This window comes from Podarcis raffonei, chromosome 17 (genome assembly GCF_027172205.1).
Source record: "Podarcis raffonei isolate rPodRaf1 chromosome 17, rPodRaf1.pri, whole genome shotgun sequence".
Taxonomy (NCBI): domain Eukaryota; kingdom Metazoa; phylum Chordata; class Lepidosauria; order Squamata; family Lacertidae; genus Podarcis; species Podarcis raffonei.
The window spans coordinates 40787317-40806771 of NC_070618.1; the positions used below are offsets into that span (position 1 = coordinate 40787317).

A 19455-nucleotide genomic window follows, 5' to 3' on the forward strand; every position below is an offset into this window, starting at 1 on the left:
TCCCCTTCAGGAGTCTAAAGCAGCCAACAATCTCCTTTCCCTTCCTCCCCCACAACAAACACTCTGTGAGGTGAGTGGGGCTGAGAGACTTCAAAGAAGTGTGACTGGCCCAAGGTCACCCAGCAGCTGCATGTGGAGGAGCGGAGACGCGAACCCGGTTCCCCAGATTGCGTGACTACCGCTCTTAACCACTACACCACACTGGCTCTCACCACACTTGCTGCATTTTACTGTCTTCAGAGAAGGGAGACTAGCAGAGACTCTCCTGCAGATACAGTAGGGAGGACAGGGCTTTCCAAAATTTCTAATAATTGTGCAGAAGAGGAAATTTCAGGAGGTGTTAAAGATGCAGGAGCTCTGTCCTCTCTGGCATCTGGCAACCCTAGCATAGAGCAGTGCTGCTGATCAGAGCTATACCCTGGATTCAAAACTGGCACCTGTTTAAATGCCCCAGCTCACACTTGAAACATAAGGAACAATAATAAAAGTACCTCTGAGCATGTGCAGAGTACATTTCCCTCCACACCAAATATCACCCATCTGCGAAATTGTCTGTTTTTGGAATTAGAATGAACATATTCCATGCTGGAAGGTGTGACACTTTACTTAATAGAAATTGAGTGCTGTGTCAGTGTTTGGCTGCCACATGCACTATTATTCAAAGCCTGACTCTAACGTGAAAATGCCCTCTTCACTTTTTGAGAAAAAGCACACATATCCACCCATATTGCACTGCAAGAAGCTCCCTATCCTGCAAAATTGGTTAGGGAGGAGGCTTATTTGCCTATAACAACTCTGTGATAGACAGAAATGCAACAGGTATGTTGCCACAAGAACAGCTTTTCCTCTACTGGAAAAGGTTTTGCCTGTTGAATTTCTTCCTGTCAGACCTGTTAAAGACAGATTATCCCTTCCAGGAAAAGGCAGAGGTGCTACTTTAGGTGCCAAGATAGTACCCCTTAGAACAGGCATTCCCAAACTTGGCCCTCCAGATGTTTTGGGACTACAACTCCCATCATCCCTAGCTAACAGGACCAGTGGTCAGGGATGATGGGAATTGTAGTCCCAAAACATCTGGAGGGCTGAGTTTGGGGATGCCTGCCTTAGAACCTCTGGGCCCTCCCAATTCACTGTCCCCTTGGTCATGTGGGCTGGGCTTGGTTACCTTTTTCTCCCTTGAAGAAGGAAGTTGAGAGAGTGATGCTCTTTCCCACTTACACTTTCAACTCTATGGGCTTTTCAAGCAGATTAGTTCTACTAGATCCAGGTTTTACGGAGATCCCTTGGGAAAGTGACGTGAGGATGCATGCACATTCTGTCTCTCTGCAGGGGGCTTACTGGGTAGCGAGCAGTAACTAGAGAGTGGGTGGCACCCAAGGCACTCACTCAAATACACAGCTGCGCCCACAGACCTAAAGGGTGGCAATCACTGTATACGCAGAGCGTTAAGGGACCATTCATAAATTTGCTCCATCACCTCCATCATCGCATTCTGTAGCATGTGCAGACAGGACCTCTGTTTCTGCAAGTAGGCAGGAAGGAGGGGTGCTCTGGAAAGGCTGCTGTTCCACTTGGCTGGATGGAGATAAGGTGCACTGTTTGCGCAACAGGAATTTTTTGAAACAAGGGGTGGGTTCCTTCTAGCTAATGCCTCCCCATAAAAGGAGAGCTTTCCTTGAGGAATCTGAAGAGGTATGGAGTTTGACTGGGCCTTCAGAAAACTTTGATATCAGAAGAGAGGTTTCTGAACCCATAGAGAAGACTCCAAAACTTCCGCTGCAACATTAGTTTTCTAATTACAGGGAATCTTTCACATAGGGGAGCCTTCAGTCCATCCAGAGACTGAAGAGGCACAGTCCATTGGATTCCATGAGCTTATTCCCCACTTGGTTCTACCTGCATGTGGAAAGCAGGTGTATGGGATCTCAGTCCCCTCAAACACAAGAGATCAGGTCATGAAGGCTTATGCATCCTGCTGTTGTATATGCTGCAGCTCCCTCCCCTCCTCCCCTCAAGTTTCCTGCCTCTTTGACAGACAGAAATTCAACAGGTGCAACTGGCAAGCAATAAACAAAGCAAAGCAATGCTTTAGTTATTATTAGGCCAGGTAAAATGAGGGTAGGAAGGGAGTGTGCCTTTGAAATACCAGCTGAGCGCTGGTTTTTACTGGTGAGTCACAAAGCCTGCCCTAAGGCAGGATTTCAAGAACTGTGCTACCACAGCCATCTTTTGGAAAGAGAAAGCAAAAAGAAGGACTCCAAATTTAATCAGCAGGCATATCAACTAAAGTAAAAATGGGGGACCTGGTCTCCTCCAGATGCTGTTGGACTCCAAGTCCCACTAGTCCCAGCCAGCATGCCCAATGGTCAGGGATGATGGGAGCGACAGTCCAGCAATATATATGAAGTGTCACAGGTTGCCACCCCCTCCCCATACCCAAGTTATGAACTGGGGGGGGGGGGGGCTCAAATTTAGTTAGGACTGAGAGCTGAAGGAACATATTTATTTTAAGAGGCTGTTTTGATTTTGGGATGTTTCTGTAATCAAGCTTGATAAAAAGCAAATATTGCCTTCCAAAAGGAAACAGTAAAACAGAGAGCTTCATTCATTCAATTATCTTGCATTTCCCTCGATAGCTCAGAAAGGCCCTTAAATAGCAGTTTTTACCACTGAAATTATTTACATTGAACTTTGTAATTAATTCTTCAATTGCTTAAAAGGTGGGTGATTAGCCAACTAAAAAAATATTTAATTGGTTTCCTAAGAAAGGAGAGGGGCAAGATGGATAAAGAGAAGGGGGAAGGGGACACAGAGGCTCAGTGTATTGTTTTTTGCTTGGATTTTAAAATAGCCACAGAGAAGCTCCCATTTTGATCTGTGCAGCAGCACTGAGTGGAGCTGTTTAGCCCCTACATCCCCACAGTGGTGTTTCCCTGTCCTAGATGCCCACCCCCCTGCCACTATATTTTCCCCACCTTGGAGACTTCCGGGTTAGCGCCATCGGCTAATGGCGGATTCCCTCCGAGCTCCGGAGGGAATTGGCTCCGCAGGATCCGGGTCTTGCCGCTGCGGCGACGCGGGGACCCTCAGAAATCACAGGCGCTGAAGCCTGTGAACTTGGTGACTCGGCGGGCACCATTTGCGCCCCCCCGACCCGCGAAGGAGCCTTTTTAAAGGCTTCGGAACGGGGGACGGGGTGAGCGGCGCGGTGCTGAGAGTCGACTGCTTCTCCTGCGGAGTGAAGCCGCATGCCATGGTTGGAGAGCGCTGACTTCTTCTTGTGAACAATTGGACTCTAAAAGCAACAACCCGTGAGTAATACGGAAATTGGATTTGTAAAGAAAAAAAATTTTTTTAATTAGGCAAGATCGGGGAAGGCGCAAACAGGAAGTCCGTCTCCCCGTCTTATAAATAATCTAAAGCAAGGACTAGCTAACTAAGGTCGAGAGAATTTCTTCTTCTTTATTGGGTAAAAGACATTAATTTCACAATTTGGCATTATAAGTAATTTCACTGGAGGATAAGAGCTAATTTTGAGAGCTGAAGTGCCACCCCCCCGGACCCGGGAGTGATCCACGAGAGAGCCTGTTGAGGAGATATAGAAGAGTTTGACAGCTGTCAAATTAGCTGTCAAGAAGGAAAAAGAGAACTTTGTTTCTGCTGTCTCCGCTGGATATATTTGCTACAATTTGGTTATATTTTGTTGAAAACAAGGAAGAACTGATACAAACTAACTTGATTTTTGGATTTGAACTGGAAGGAAGATAAAGTAACCAAAATCCCTCTAGAGGGGATTTTGGGACATTACAAGAATGGCTGAAGGAGGAAAAATTCAAGCTAAATTGGACAGAGTGTTTCTTCTCTTGGGAAAGTTACAAGGCCAAATTGATGTTTTGGCTACAAATGTTGCAACTCTGGACTTAACAGTAAACAAATCCATTGAATTTGATAAGGACTTGACTCATGAAGTCCATGCAGCTGGACAAGAAGAGAAACTTGAAAGATTTGAGAGTGTGGAGAAAGAGATATATGTTGTTTCTGAGGAAAAGGAAGGAGGAGATGTAATGTTGCAGATGACAAAGGAGAGCCAGAGGCCTGACATGATGGCTACAAAGGAAAATAAGTACTGGATGATGAAAATCTGTTTTGAATTAAAGATTGAAAAATGGAGAGATCTCCTTATGTGGAGATCTGAAGATCCAAGGATTACAAATTTGATTAAGGTGAAAGTTGGAGCTTTTGGGACATTTGGACTTAAAAGGAGTAAGAAACAAGATTCAGGCTCCACTTTTAAGTATGGAGGTCTGGCTGGAAGAAATATGGACCCTATCGGGACAGAGCTTCTCCGAGATCTGGTGTTTAATATTAAGGACTACCAAAAAAACCGGCAGAGAGGAATTGAGAGAGAATTAAGAGCCTCGGACGTGAGGTCTCCAGGCTGATAGTAGACTAAGACTGATGGTCATTTGTTGGGGATTGAAACCGGGAAAGGGGGGGTGGGGTTTGGGAATCCAAAGGGTGCAGAATTATAATCTGTTTTTTTTATTTTGTTTTGTTATTAGTATGAAAATTGGGGAATTCGTGGAAGGGAATTTGGGTCGACTTTAGAAAAAAGTTTTAAGAATGAGCACTGATGTTTAAATACTGATGTTTATAAGTTAAAATTGGTGTTGTTTTTTTAAAATGAATTAAATATAAAAAGGTCAAAAATTGGGGACAAGAACTTGTTGAATTAACAATTTGAATTGGAATATAAGAAGGGGAGGTGTCGGGACGTCAGGGAAATATGTTATTGAAAATAAGGATTGTAAACTTTATGTGTTTTTAACTTTTTTGTTTTTTCTTTTTGATTTTTTAATGTATAAAGGTGGAAAAACTCAATAAATATATTTTTTAAAAAATATATATATTTTCCCCACCTTGGTAGAATTAGCACAGCTTCAGGTGGGCATGAGTTTGGTGAGGGAAATGGTACAGCATGTAACAGTCTAAGACACCATCAAAATTAGAGATCTCCTGTGGCTGCAGTAAAGTAAAAACAACAGAAAAACATCAGGAGATCCAATATGGATCTCTTGCATCACATCCATTTGGCCTAGATCAGGGAGAGGGGAACCTGTGGCCTCTGATATGTTGTTGGACTCCAAATCCCATCAGCCTCAGTCAGCATGGCCAAAGGTCAGGGAAGATGGGACTTTTTGAAGAAGAGGGGGGCAGATTAAGACAGACAGAGTAAAGGCACAACTTATGTGTGCTTAGAAGATTGATCCACATGGTTGTGCTCAGCCCCAACAGCCCATTTCACAAATGGCTGCATGCAGAGCAGCCCAAGACATTTTGCTGCCAGAGGCTGAAGACAAGATCCTTCACTCCACCCGCATTTAAACTGGAAAGGCAGCTGAATTTTACTTCAGCACTGGCGAGGGGACAGCATCCTCCTCTGCGCTAGAGCGGAAGCAAGCTCGCTCTTCAGGGCATGCGCAGCTCTGGCGTCAACATCTTGCCTGCTTCCCTCCCCATCTGCTGCCAGAGTTGGCAGCCTCACTCTGCCTCATAGTAGAGCCGCCTCTGGCTACACGAAAGAGATGGGGGTGCATGAGGGTGGTCCCTCAGCATCCTATAATAATAACCCTCCACAGGCTCTGTTAAGGCCAAGGTAAGATGAGTGGGTTACAGAGCAAGAGAGCATCTTTACTTTACTTTACTTTACGTTACTTTAACCACCCTCTCTTTGCACAGCTCATTCACCCTGCAACAAATTCTACGCAGGAGCGCAACAATGGCTGCAGCACTGGAGCAGCTGCTTTGCACGTCCAGAGTCCCAGCCTCAGTCCTCAGCACCCCCATGTCCTTTGTTATTGCCAGTCAGTGCTGACAGTACCAGGCTAGACACACCAATGGTCTGGCACAGTTCAAAGAAGCTTCCTAAGTCCCTAGAGGCTTAGTCCACTTTATTTACCAGCACCAGACATAGGAGTTGTTTTATTATTATTATTATTAAAATATATTTGCTGCTTCTGCTCTTGTGCATGAGGCTTCCCAGCTTCCCCACCCAAGTATCATTATTTTTAAAATAAAAATGGCCACTCTAACCTTGGCAAGCATGGGCTGCCTACATGTCTCGGCTTCCCTCAAAGAGTCCTGGGAACCATAGTTTGTTGAGGGTGCTTGTAGCTCTGTGATGGTAAACTACAGTTCCATACAGTTATTTTCAGTGTGGAGCCATCTACATTATATATATGGTTTGCATGCAGCCTTAACCACAGAGCTGGGATATAGAAGCCTTCTATGTCTTCCAGACAGAGAAGCTCTAGTCCCAATTATTATTTTCTTTCCACAACCTTTATAACCTTACATTTTCTCTCCCCACCCCCCATCACTGCCTCCTCTCCTGGAGCATCCTGGGAATTGTAGTCTTCAGAGCCAAGGCCGGTTCTCACTACCACTTCAGCAGTGTGGACTTCCTGCCTATGGAAAACCAGCCCCATGCGCATCCGCCAACATATGCAGGACTTGTCTTCTTAACCACATGCTGGGAAGATTCATTTCCTAGGCAAGCACCTCCCAATGAGTGCTTGAAAGCAAACTCTGCCCATGTCAGCCGGTGCTTTTTACAGGCCAGGGTTGTGTCCACACTCCTGTTCACTGTGCCCTCACTACATTTGCAGTTCTGGAGATTTAAGTCCTGTTCACACAACAAACTGCATCTGTATCCTAAACGGTTATAAAATATTCCTGTCTGACATGTTGTTTTTCAAACCAGCTTCATGCTAATTGAGGTCCTTAGCTGATCCTAATTTGTTGATAGCCAAGGTATGAACACCTTGTGTAAACACATTGGTGCCCTGGAGCAGCAGCACCAAATCTGACCCTAATGAAGCCATGCTGATGTGAACAGCTAGCGGGGAAAGACCTGTGCAATGCTTGGGGGTGGGGACAATGTCTCTTGTAAGGCAGGAATGTGAACAAACACTAGGAATAATAAACTTTTGCACACAACTGTGGCACAACTAAATGGTTGTTACAGGAATAGGCCCTTAGACTGCAGGTTGATACCTCTTAGCTCTGCGGGTTTTAAGCAGTCTTTCTCGGAACTGTAGGATTTCTTCCGTGTTTATCAGAGGTTCCTTGGAAGAATGATCAATAATTATAGACAAATTCCTCCAGAAACATCTTCTACTCTAAGGCAGCCCCCCTCCCATGCCTCAGTGCTCAGCAGTAGAGTTGTCACATTTTGCCTATAATTATTTTAGCATATGGGAGCGGTGAGGGCTTCTGAACACCCGCAGAGTTTCTTCCCCTGGCCCTCTTGGCATGAGCAGAGTGTCATTTGTGACCAGAATACCCTGCTGCCTGCCCACCAACTGCCTGGCTGTGCTGGGGAATCTGGTGCCTGGCATCCTGCTCCCAGGGGAGTTTGGTACCCAAACTGCTGCACTGCCTGTGAAGCCGCCCTGGTAGAAGACAGCAGGTGGCCAAGATGGCTGCGAGGGAAGAAGCTTAGGGTCTTCCTTCAGCTACCTGAACATCCTTGGTGAAACAATGCTCCCTGTTGCCATTTTGCCTTATGCCTCCTGCAGAAATGGTGCCAGTATACTCTCCGCCAGTTCACAAAAGAAAGCAAGGCCAGGCTTGCAATCCTCTCCCCTCACATCCTGTTTTTTCATGACATGCATCATTATCCTCCCTGCACCCATCATTCCACGCTGCCAAAGGCTTTTCTCTGCCTGCCGCCTGCTGTATCCATTTGCTCTGCACCGACTTAAAAGCCAAGATGGTGTTTCTTCTTTTGGTTTTACAAATACAGTAGAAAAAGAAAGACATGTTTGTTCTGTAGTTGGCAGTTCAAAATAGACTTCAGCAGGTGCAGTGGATGGAACAGCAGGCTGTGTGGTGTATGGTGACTTAGTGTTCATGCGTGCACATGCCATCGCATGTGCACTAGAGACAAGATATATGCTCTGCTCAGAGATTTCCCTCCTGGGGAGGGAACTCAACACTGCAGAAAAGGCTACACCAACCTGGTGTCTGCCGGCTGTTTTGAACTACAACTCCCATTGATCCCAGCATAGCTTAGGGAAGACTGCTGCAGAACTATAGCTCTTGCATTTTCTACTAACAAAAAATATTAAAAGGCATCCCCCCCAAAAAAATCAAAAATAGGGGGCATTAGTTTACCTGGGACAGGAAAGCAGAAAATAAAAGCTGCCCCTAGGAACCTAGACTGGCAAGGGCCGCTCATCATAGAATCATAGAATCATAGAGTTGGAAGAGACCACAAGGGCCATCGAGTCCAACCCCCTGCCAAGCAGGAAACACCATCAGAGCACTCCTGACATATGGTTGTCAAGCCTCTGCTTAAAGACCTCCAAAGAAGGAGACTCCACCACACTCCTTGGCAGCAAATTCCACTGTCGAACAGCTCTTACTGTCAGGAAGTTCTTCCTAATGTTTAGGTGGAATCTTCTTTCTTGTAGTTTGGAACCATTGCTCCGTGTCCGCTTCTCTGGAGCAGCAGAAAACAACCTTTCTCCCTCCTCTATGTGACATCCTTTTATATATTTGAACATGGCTATCATATCACCCCTTAACCTCCTCTTCTCCAGGCTAAACACGCCCAGCTCCCTTAGCCATTCCTCATAAGGCATCGTTTCCAGGCCTTTGACCATTTTGGTTGCCCTCCTCTGGACACGTTCCAGTTTGTCAGTGTCCTTCTTGAACTGTGGTGCCCAGAACTGGACACAGTACTCCAGGTGAGGTCTGACCAGAGCAGAATACAGTGGCACTATTACTTCCCTTGATCTAGATGCTATACTCCTATTGATGCAGCCCAGAATTGCATTGGCTTTTTTAGCTGCCGCGTCACACTGTTGGCTCATGTCAAGTTTGTGGTCAACCAAGACTCCTAGATCCTTTTCACATGCACTGCTCTCAAGCCAGGTGTCACCCATCTTGTATTTGTGCCTCTCATTTTTTTTGCCCAAGTGCAATACTTTACATTTCTCCCTGTTAAAATTCATCTTTTTTGTTTTGGCCCAGTTCTCTAATCTGTCAAGGTCGTTTTGAAGTGTGATCGTGTCCTCTGGGGGTGTTAGCCACCCCTCCCAGTTTGGTGTCATCTGCAAATTTGTTCAGGATGCCCTTGAGTCCATCATCCAAGTCGTTGATAAAGATGTTGAATAAGACCGGGCCCAAGACAGAACCCTGTGGCACCCCACTAGTCACTCTTCTCCAGGATAAAGAGGAACCATTGATGAGCACCCTTTGGGTTCGGTCAGTCAGCCAGTTACAAATCCACTGAGTGGTAGCATAGTCAGGACCGCATTTTACCAGCTTCTTTACAAGAATATCATGCGGCACCTTGTCAAATGCCTTGCTGAAATCAAGGTAGGCTACACCCACTGCGTTCCCTTCATCTACCAGGCTTGTAATTCTGTCAAAAAACGAGATCAGGTTAGTCTGACATGACTTATTTTTCAGAAATCCATGCTGACTATTGGTGATCACAGCATTCCTTTCTAGGTGCTCACAGACTGTTTGCTTAATGATCTGCTCCAGAATCTCCCCTGGTATTGATGTCAGACTGACTGGGCGGTAATTATTTGGCTCCTCTCTTTCCCCCTTTTTGAAAATAGGGACAACATTTGCCCTCCTCCAGTCTGCCGGGACTTCGCCTGTTCTCCAGGAATTCTCAAAGATGACTGCCAGTGGTTCTGAGATCACATCTGCCAGTTCTTTTAATACTCTTGGATGCAGTTCATCTGGCCCTGGAGACTTGACTACATCTAGACTAGCCAAGTATTCTTGTACTATCTCCTTAGTTATTCTGGGCTGTGTTTCCTCTGCTGAATCATTTGCTCCAAATTCTTCAGGTCGGGCATTGTTTTCTTTATCGGAGAAGACTGAGGCAAAGAAGGCATTGAGGAGTTCAGCCCTTTCTGTGTCCCCTGTTTGCATTTCACCATCTTCTCCTCTGAGTGACCCCACTGTTTCTTTGTTCTTCCTTTTGCTACGAACATACCCATAAAAGCCTTTTTTGTTGCTTTTAACCTCTCTAGCAAGCCTGAGTTCATTCTATGCTTTAGCTTTTCTGACTTTGTGTCTACACGTGCTGGCTATTTGTTTGAATTCCTCTTTGGTGGTTTCCCCCCTTTTCCATTTTTTGTACACATCCTTTTTTAATCTTAACTCAGTTAAAAGTTCTTTAGATAGCCACCCTGGCTTCTTTAGGTACCTTCCATGTTTCCGTCTCATTGGTATTGCCTGAAGTTGTGCTTTTACTATCTCCCTCTTAACAAACTCCCAGCCATCATGAACTCCCTTTCCTTTTAGTATTACTGTCCATGGGATCTCACCCAGCACTTCCCTAAGTTTTATGAAGGAATAACTGGAATATGATTTTTAAAAATATTTTTTAAAGACTCTTAATATAATTTTCAAAATCATTTAAGCATCTTACAATAAAAATGGATTTGTACCCCATCCCTCCTCCCAACCACTCAGGATGTGTAGTGCACACATTCACAACACTGTGGAATCAGAGCACACACGTGCTCATGCCTGCCTTCAATTGCAGCAGAAGCGTGGAAATGCCATGTGGCTTCTGAAAGACTAACAGCTCTACCATGGCACAAGCTTTTGGTGGTCGCTGAGTCCATGGATGGATGAAGTATAATCCTCAGTAGGCACAAATATATCCATGTGAGTATAAAAGTGGGTGGGGAGGGAACGTAATGGCTGGGGTTTACGGGGAAAGAAATGCAAAAAAGGGCATTTTCTGACAATAAAATTCAAGCTGAAAGGTTTGGCAAGCAAACACAGTGACCCTTTGCAACCACTTTTGCCAACCTGGTACCTTCCAGGAGTTTCAGACTACCTCTCCCCTCTGCCCCTGCCAGCGTGCTGGCAAAGGATAGGTGATGCTAGAATGAATGTGTTAACCTTCAGCGCAAGGATTGGGGAACCTTGTTCTCTCCAGATGTCTCTGGTCTACAGTTCCCTTCATCCCTGAGCACTGGCCATGTTGACTGGGGCTGATGAGAGTTCAACAGCATCCGGGGGGTGGGGGGTAGCTTCCCCATCTCTGCATTAAGATGACACAAAGTGTTTGTTGGTTTTGCTGCTGCCAGAGACTAGCATGGCTGCCTCTTTGGCTAACAATTAAAGCAAGTAGAAAGGAGAACTATGCAGTGGTTCAGTCAAAGTCAAGTTGGGTGGCAAGTATCCTTGCAAACCAACAGGCCATTCATTCCATTGAAAGTGATGCACGGAGCACATGGACCCGGGTAATTCAAGCAAGGCTCAGAGGCTGTGGCTTAGGACAATGAGCTGCCATCTCAGTGCAAGAGATGGCAGCATATACAAGGCAGCCTTTTGATCTTCTGTTCAGCATGGTGCTGCACACCCAGTGGGAGACAGCTGGGGAGCAGGGCTTTGGCTGCAGCTGCTTGGGGCTGCTGTGTGTCTGCCGCAGCCTTCAAGGCACTGACACCCTCTATCTTGCCCTGCCGTGAAACAACAGCCTTTGCATCCTGACACATCATCCCCAGCAGGGATCCAGAGCCGCCTGCGACAAACATCGCCAATCCATGCTCCCTACAGCGCACGCATCCTGAAGCTGCAATCTCTAGGAGAAAGCAGGATGCCCAAAGCATGCATTACGGTTGGGGGTATGATGCGGAGGAAGCCAAGTGGAGCGAGTAGGGCAGACCACCTACTACCCCACATTGCCCCTGCTTCAGCCAGATACTGTTGCTCTTCAGCCCCCTTCCTTGCTTGCATAAGAGGTCCCTAGAAGGGAAATATATTTGTAGCTCATTTCCCCAGCATGCACATCGGCCACATTAGCCAGCCTCAATTCTGCTGGGAGCTGAATGTAAGCCTAGGCACTTAACTTGCTGTGCTATTATAATAACCTTGGTGATGCCATTGGGGTGTTTCTGAGTCACCCTGTTAACCAGCTGGCCTCAGAGACCCAGAGAGGCTCTACAAGAACCAGTCATTCCAACAAGAGAGAATGCTACTCTGTGCTTTTTATTAAGGACTATTTCCTTTTATTGAGGGCTTCTTACCTTAAGAAGTATTTGCGCAATTGTCCACCAAATTCAATCATGTCAAATGGGGGGAAATGTGATATGTATGTCATTAGGAATATTAGAACAAATCAGATGAAAATCCCATTTTGGCCAGCATTTTGTTTTCCAATAACAGCCAGCAATCTGTATCTGAGAACCTCATAGGCAGGAGTTAAAGGCCTTCCCCTATTCTTGATCACTGTTATCTGATATTATACAGGTATACTGCCTCTGTACATGGGGTCTCCATTTCCTGACCATGGCTAGTTGCTGTGGATAAACATATTCCCACCCAACCCCATGGATCTGTCTCATCCTTTTGTTGAGCCAAATGCCATCATCCACTCCATCTTGCAGCACTGAATTCTGTAGGTTACATTTGTATAAAGGAGGTAACTGATTAACTACTCAGAAGTTTGGAATTTCTATGCTATTTGCTTGCAGGATAGATGATGATAGATGGTAGATAGATAGATAGATAGATAGAGAGAGATGCAAATTCACAACAGATGGCCAATTGGCCTACTGTGACAATCCTCAACATTGGCAGCCTGGGATTTGACACATTCAGGCTGCAGAAATCACATCTTGCTAATTCACATAATAAACTTAACTGGCATGCATGTTTACATTCTTCCCTATTGAGTATCCTGACCTCTGTCTAAGTGAGGTTCCTCAAATCTCATGCACCTTCACACATACCTACAACAACAACTGCAACCACACAAGGGCTGGCATCCCCATGCCCAAAACCCCCGGATGGCAACTGGCACATGGACCATGCAATGCTGGAGTGATGGGTTTGGGGGGCCTGTGCCAATTGGGAACAGAAGGAGCAGGGGTGGAGTGAAAGAGCAAGTGGGAGAGACTATACCATGAGAAGAAAGGGGGTAGCTGAGTGTAGCAGCATATTCTGCCATGCACAGGCAATCACAAAACACAGATACCCAAACCTGATATATCACAGGTGAGTGAAGGCCCGTCATAAGTGAGATAGAGCCAGGCAGGAAATCAAATGGCTACTAGAGGCTATTAATAAAAGGATGATCTGGTAATATATAAATCAGCATTTTTGCTTAAGGGACTTGTAGCAGGATACTAAATCCTCCTTCTTGGAAGTCAAATGGTTAAAAATATGCTTAAAAACACTCTCACTGAAGCCAAGATTTTAAAATGGTTTGTACATTGTGTTTGCACAGAATCTTGCCAATGGTTTCCCTTGGTTTATTTCAGCCTTGCCTTAACCACAAGTTGTCCCACAGATGATCAAATAAACCATGGCTTGTATCTCCAACATTTCTTTTCTTTTCCAACTGCTTCTGCTTCATGCCTTTGTAGGCAAGGACCTAGGGTGGGTTAGTGTTGGGTTCACAGATAATGCCAAGCCATAGTTAAAACAAGCCAAGGTTATGAACAATAACAAAAGGATAGCTTCAGCAAATGATTAAGCCACTGGGCAGGGTTCACATAAACCATGGTTTTAATGTCATTCTACCAGGGCCTGCAGGTATAAATTCAAAGAGTCAAAGAAGCACCTGCATATAGACCAAATGTACACCAACAGTAAGCCTGGTTACTTCAGAATTGCACCCAGAGCAATCTTATCCACAGAGACTGTGTCATGGTGCCCCACCAGAGAAGACATACTGGTAAAACCCAATCCACTAAAAAGAAGTGTGAATTAAGGAGCCCCCTGCAATCAGCTCTGCAGGGATGCACCACGACTCCCCTAAGGTCACCAATGTTTTTCTAACAAGACTTCCTTTGCCTGTGCCTGGGATGTAGAGCTTGAACAGAGAAACCACATGGCCTGAGATTGGGAGCTCGCCTAGTGAACCACCTAGGAATGTGTGTGTGCCCAAGCCACAGTGTCTTTCTCTGACTCAGAAGGAAATAGGGCTCTGCCATAGCCATGATGGTGAGGTGACTAAAAAGTGGCAGAGATTGATCAAGCTGGAACCCAGGTAGGTCTCCATTGGTCAATAGTTATTAGAGCTAACCGCCATCTGTATTGGCATTCTGTTGGCCTCTGAAGACACACCGGTTTACGCAGGCATTCCTTTGATGTCTCAACCCAAGTTTCCTGTTTCAATTGCTGTATTGTTTTAACAGGTATGCTTTAATTTTAATTTATTTTAATTTATGGATCTATAGCTCAATGTTTTAACACGATTATTTTGTTTTGTATTTTAATCAATTATTTTTATGTGTGATAGTACTCACTGAACTGAATTTCAGCCACCTCTTTTTCTTTTCTTTTTTCTTTTTTCCTTTTGCTGTTCATGACAACCATTGGGTGTTGGCACCCACTGCATGTTTATCAAAATATGAGTACCAGCACCTTATGATTTTGTTTTGTTTTTAACCAAAAAAAGCACTGTTTTAAATTATGGTTCTTTACATTTTAATTTTCTGTGTAGCTAGTTTTTTTATACTTTATGTTAGTTTTTTAAAGTGCTTAGGAGCCTATTTTTGCAGTGGGAGGTGCAACAACAACAACAACAATAATGATAACACAGCTTTCCTTATTCAGTTCATTTTTAATTTAAGGCGCATGCTCGCAGTCACTCTTTGTTGCTTACAAACAGATGTCCCCTTTTCCCTCAAGTGTTTGAAAGTGAAGGACTGTTCTGAGTTAATCTGCACATCCAATTCTGCCTTCACACAAACACACGGAGAACAGGAGCAAACTCTGCCCATAACTCTGCCTATTAATTACAGGCAGAGCTCTTGAAACATGAACAGTCCATAACAATGACAAAGAGGCAGCAAGGCCGGCACCTGCTCTGTCTGGCAACTGCAGGGATGATGGAGGACTGAAAACCATTGAGGTTGCAGAGCAGAGTGGCCCCACAGCTGCCAGAAATATATATATTTCTTTTCCAGAAGATCTTCCTCTGTTTATGAATAACACCCAATGTATAACTCAAAGGCATGAAAGGGCTGGGAAACCTTGAACGATCTTGGGAAATGCAGCTTCCTGTGGGCCACTGGGACATAAACATGCTGCATGAGAAACTGGTAGAATTCATAGAATCATAGAAGTGTAGAGGTGGAAAGGAGCCTGGCCCAAAGGTCATCTAGTCCAAGCCCCTTGCTTTGGTACAGTTCGTTTTGGGGGCCCAATCCAGCCCCCATGGCAGTATATGTCCTTAAAAAAAGCTCAGCAACTTTGGTTGGCCCTCACACATGTTCCCTTCATCAAATCTGGCCCTCTTTGAAAAAAGTTTGGGCACCCCTGCTTTAGTATAACATAGTTACTGATGTATCCTAAGGCTTAGTATGTCATGACAACCAATCATCTATTTTAGCCAGTATCCTGCTATGGACAGTGGACAGTATCAGGGGTTATAAAGGAGGTATATAAAACAGCTTACACTCCTTCAGTTTACACCCATTCTACAGGTTAATTAGATCATCATTCACAAAACCATTGTTTAACTAATGGTGAAGTCACAATGAATTGGCTTTTTCCTTTCCTCCCTCCAGGGGATTATGGCGCACTGGCAATCCTCCTGAATTCTCTGAGATGGACTGAGCTTGCAGGTCCTGACTCAGCCCACTTATGTTGATTTCCCCACATTAAAACAAAAACAAAACACAATTCTACAAACTGGTGCTGTCCTAATATTCCTGCCTGCCATCAATTTGTCTAGCTCATTTTCTAATCCAGTTATACAGTTGACCATTAGCATATTCTGGGGCATTCAATTCCAACGCTCAGCAGTAGTGCCGTATTTTCTAGTTTAAAATCCCTATTTATTTTACATTATATGCGCATGTGCTCATTTCATCTGATCCAATTCCATGCACAAGGACTGATCCCATTCATAATGGAAGCATTGGGTTCTCCATCTTCTTACCCATCAGTCTTGTTCAACTAGCCCTTCTTGGTTATCACAACCTCTCAAAATCATGATTCCCTTGGGAGAGTTCACAGAGTCCATTCTCACCGTGTAATGTTGCTCTGATAGAGAAATCAGGGGCAGGCGAGAGAAGGCTCTCGGGGGATGCCTAGCACAGGAAGCTAGGCATGATTTAGCTCCATGCCATATAACATGCCTGTCCCCAGCTGTTGTCCAGCCTGGGATTTTGGCACAGGAAGCAATGCTCAAGGGACTGTGGCTTGTGCTCCCTGCCTGGTGGGTCTCAGAGTCCCTGTATAGAAACCACAGGTAAATGGAGCCTTCTCTTCATGTTGACTTCTGGAAAACTGGACAACCATGCCACTTACTGGCCAGAGTGGCCCAACAGCTGTGGGTAGAGAAGGTCACCCAGCCAAGGAAGCCGGAAGGTTGGGGGGAAAGAAGGCAGAGGACAAGTGTAGGCTCTGGGAGAGCCAGGAGACAACTGGTGCTTGTGCTGTAGCCTCTGAAGGGAGGGGAATCTGGGTGAAGGCATGGTGGGGGCAGGAAGGTGAGTCTGGAGGGACTGGGTCTGACTGGTGTGTCAAACCAGAGAGTCACACATTCTCTGGAGACTTGGAACAAAATTAGACTATGCAGCCTTAAGAACAATCCTGGCTTTTGGTTGTGATCATTCCCTAAGGGAGTCTCCTTGGGGAAGTGCAAAATTGTTTCACCAAAAAGCTGAAGGATGAACCCAGACAGTTCCCCTTCCCCTTCATCTTCCATGAGCCTGGGGAGGGGGAAAGGCAGACACAGAGAGAAGCATCTTCCATTTTGCCCAGATAACTCCCTGAAATTCCTCTTCAATTATTCAGACCTCCTCCATACCTTAGCAAGGCCAGCCAACCCAAGATGCAGACTGGGAGGGCAGCCAAATTGGCACTCATCACCCAGCTGGCATTTTTGACTTCTCAGCCTGATACAGGTTGGGGCTGCAAGACAAATGCTGGTTGTCCATCCCCTCTTTTCTTTTTTCTTTTCTTTTGGTAAACCGTTTGTGTTAGGAAAACTAAGCACCATTTCTTTCCCACAACTTCAACACACACCAACCTGTTTCACCTGGAAATCTCTCCCTTTCCTCCTCTTAATGAAAACATGGTCTACAATGACCCTGGGCTGAGTTCACCTCTGGTGCAGGCCAAAGCGTACATAGCCTGGTGGCCATCAAGGTCCACCTGCTGTCTGACACCTTCCTCCCTCTATCCCTTTCTTTGTCACCTCTCACAGCCCTGTCAGACGGGCAATAGATACTCAGCACAGACACAGACGGGGCATGCGGCAACAGAAAAGTGCAAAGGGAAAATAAGAAGAGAAAGTGAGGGGGTGATGCAATAGCTGAGGGGGGAATGGATTTTGGGATGGAATGACAGGTCGGATGAAGAGGTGGAAGAGGGATGGGCGGGTGAACTCTAAAGGAAGGTGGGAGCCTGCAAAAGTGAGAACACTGGCGGGAATGAAGAGAGGCACTGCAGCGCATGAATGATAAGGAGCTGCCTGCCTTGTTGTGCGCTGTGACAAAAGAACAGGGGGGAACGGCAGGGTTTAAGAAGCTTTCCCACCTGGTGCCCTCCAGATGTTTGGGCAGTGCTGGCTGGGACCAATGGAAGCCGCAGCCTGAAACACCTGGAGGGCCCCAGGTTAGTCAGGACTGGGCTGAAGAGCAGCTACCAGGTTGCCAGCTTGCCCTATGCTTGACACAAAGGTGCCACGCAGTGTGGAGATAGTTGGGTGGGGGGGAGCCAGCCTGGAGGAAGCATCTGCCACATCTTGGTGCCCCGACACTGGAAGTGGCCAAGGCTGGGGGAGGGGAGAAATAATAGAGATGGTTGGCCCCCTCTGGAGAACTGGGAGCGGTGATGGGGGGGGGAGTAGCTGATCCTTTGTCTCCTTCAGGCAGAAGGAGGAAGGAAGGGTGGATGGATGATGGATGGATGGATGGATGGAGAGATGGAGGAATAAGCGGGGCGGGAGGGGCGGCTTCCCCATCTCCCCTTGCCAGCTCCTTACCAGTCTGTCCCTGGCTCATCCACCACCAGCAGCACTTTGCTGCGCCCCGAGGACCCTCCGGAGCCGGCGACCCCCCCGACCTGCTCGCTGAAGGTGGCCGCCGCCGCCGCGGTCGTCTGCTTCACGGCGTTGGAGAGGGAGGAGAAGAAGCCCCCGGCCCCGCCGCTGCTGCCCGCGCCCGGGCTGGGGGCCGACGGCGGCCTTTCGGCGGGCGAGACGCTGCCGGGCGACGGCGAGGTGGCGCTGGGGGGCGGCGGAGGGGGCTGCGGGCGCTGCAGGTCCGTCATGTAGCCGTTGGGCAGGTTGGCCATGAAGTTGCTGTCCGAGAGACGCCTTCGCAGGTAATTCATGTTGGCGCCGGGAGGGGGGTCGCAGGGGGTCGGCGGGGGGCAGGGGGACTCCTAGGGAGGGGACCCCCTCGAGCGCTGCGTCTCTGGGTAGGGTGGGGTTTGCTAAGCCTTCCAGGTGGGATCCCCACCACCCCCGGACGGCTGCTGCGGAGATCTCGGGGGTTGATCCAGAGAACGGCCAGCCAGGGGGGGCGACTAACGGGGAGAGGCTCCCTCCCTGCAGCAGATCTGTCTCCTGTAGGGAAGATGAGGCTGCTCTTTTCCTTTTACCCTCTGGGATCCTTTGCTTCTGAAGGGATTTACAGGAGGGATCTCTCTCTAGCCGGGAAAGGGTCCTCCAAAGCGCTTCCTCGGCGCGCCTGCCTCCTGGGGAAAGGATCTATAGGGAAAGATGGGTGCCCTTGTTCCCCTGCGCTTTGGGAGCGGGAGATCGCTCGAGAGAAAGGAACAGCCAGCCCGGCGCGGCTCCTCCCAAGTCCTTCTGCGAGCCTCAGCAACCAGCCCTGCCCAGTTAAGCGGCTCTCCTGCGCGTGGACTCGCCCAAATGCTTCCCTTCCCCCCTCTGCGGCTGCAGTGGTAGGCGCCTTGCCTCTGCGAAGCGAACTCCGGGGTGGACCATTAGACGACGGGAGAAGGGGAGGAGCTCGGCTGCTCTCTCCTCCGCCCCCTCCCTGGCGAGTGCGAATGGTACGGCCCGGTACCCAACAGCGGAGATGCAGGGACAGCGGCAGAAGGATGCTGATGATGCTGTGCGCTCCGGTGGAATTGATGCTGGTGGTGCCACTGCCCTTAATGCTGAGGTTGACGTCATGGTGCCAGTGTCGATGATGTCACGAAGTGGTGGCAAAGAAATCCCAAAGCTGATTTATATTCCCACTGGTCCCACTGCACTGTAGGATGTATCAATGGATATCGGAATAAGTGGAAAGCCTCCCTTGAGGGATGCAGGGAAGGGGATACAGTCACAGGGAGAGGCGGGAACTTCTCTCTTGCCCATATTTTGATCCTTCAATGAATGGGCCAGAGACAGACAGCCAACCACCACCCAGGACTTTGAGAAAGAAGAGAAATGGGAGGTCTGTTTCCTACCTGTTGAAGTGTGACCCGGCCGTTATG

At 47.1% G+C, this 19455-nt stretch overlaps 1 protein-coding gene across 2 annotated transcripts in view; it reads right to left on the reverse strand.

Annotated features, from left to right (window-relative positions):
- Positions 1–18498, reverse strand: part of SYN1 (synapsin I) — a 114151-nt gene extending 95653 nt beyond the window's left edge. For both annotated transcript variants that reach the window (XM_053370362.1, XM_053370363.1), the window contains exon 1: positions 17990–18498. In XM_053370362.1, the coding sequence (XP_053226337.1) occupies positions 17990–18339 (350 nt within the window). In that variant the 5' untranslated portion in view covers positions 18340–18498. The remainder of the gene's footprint in view (positions 1–17989) is intronic.
- Between the last annotated feature and the right edge of the window lie 957 nt (positions 18499–19455).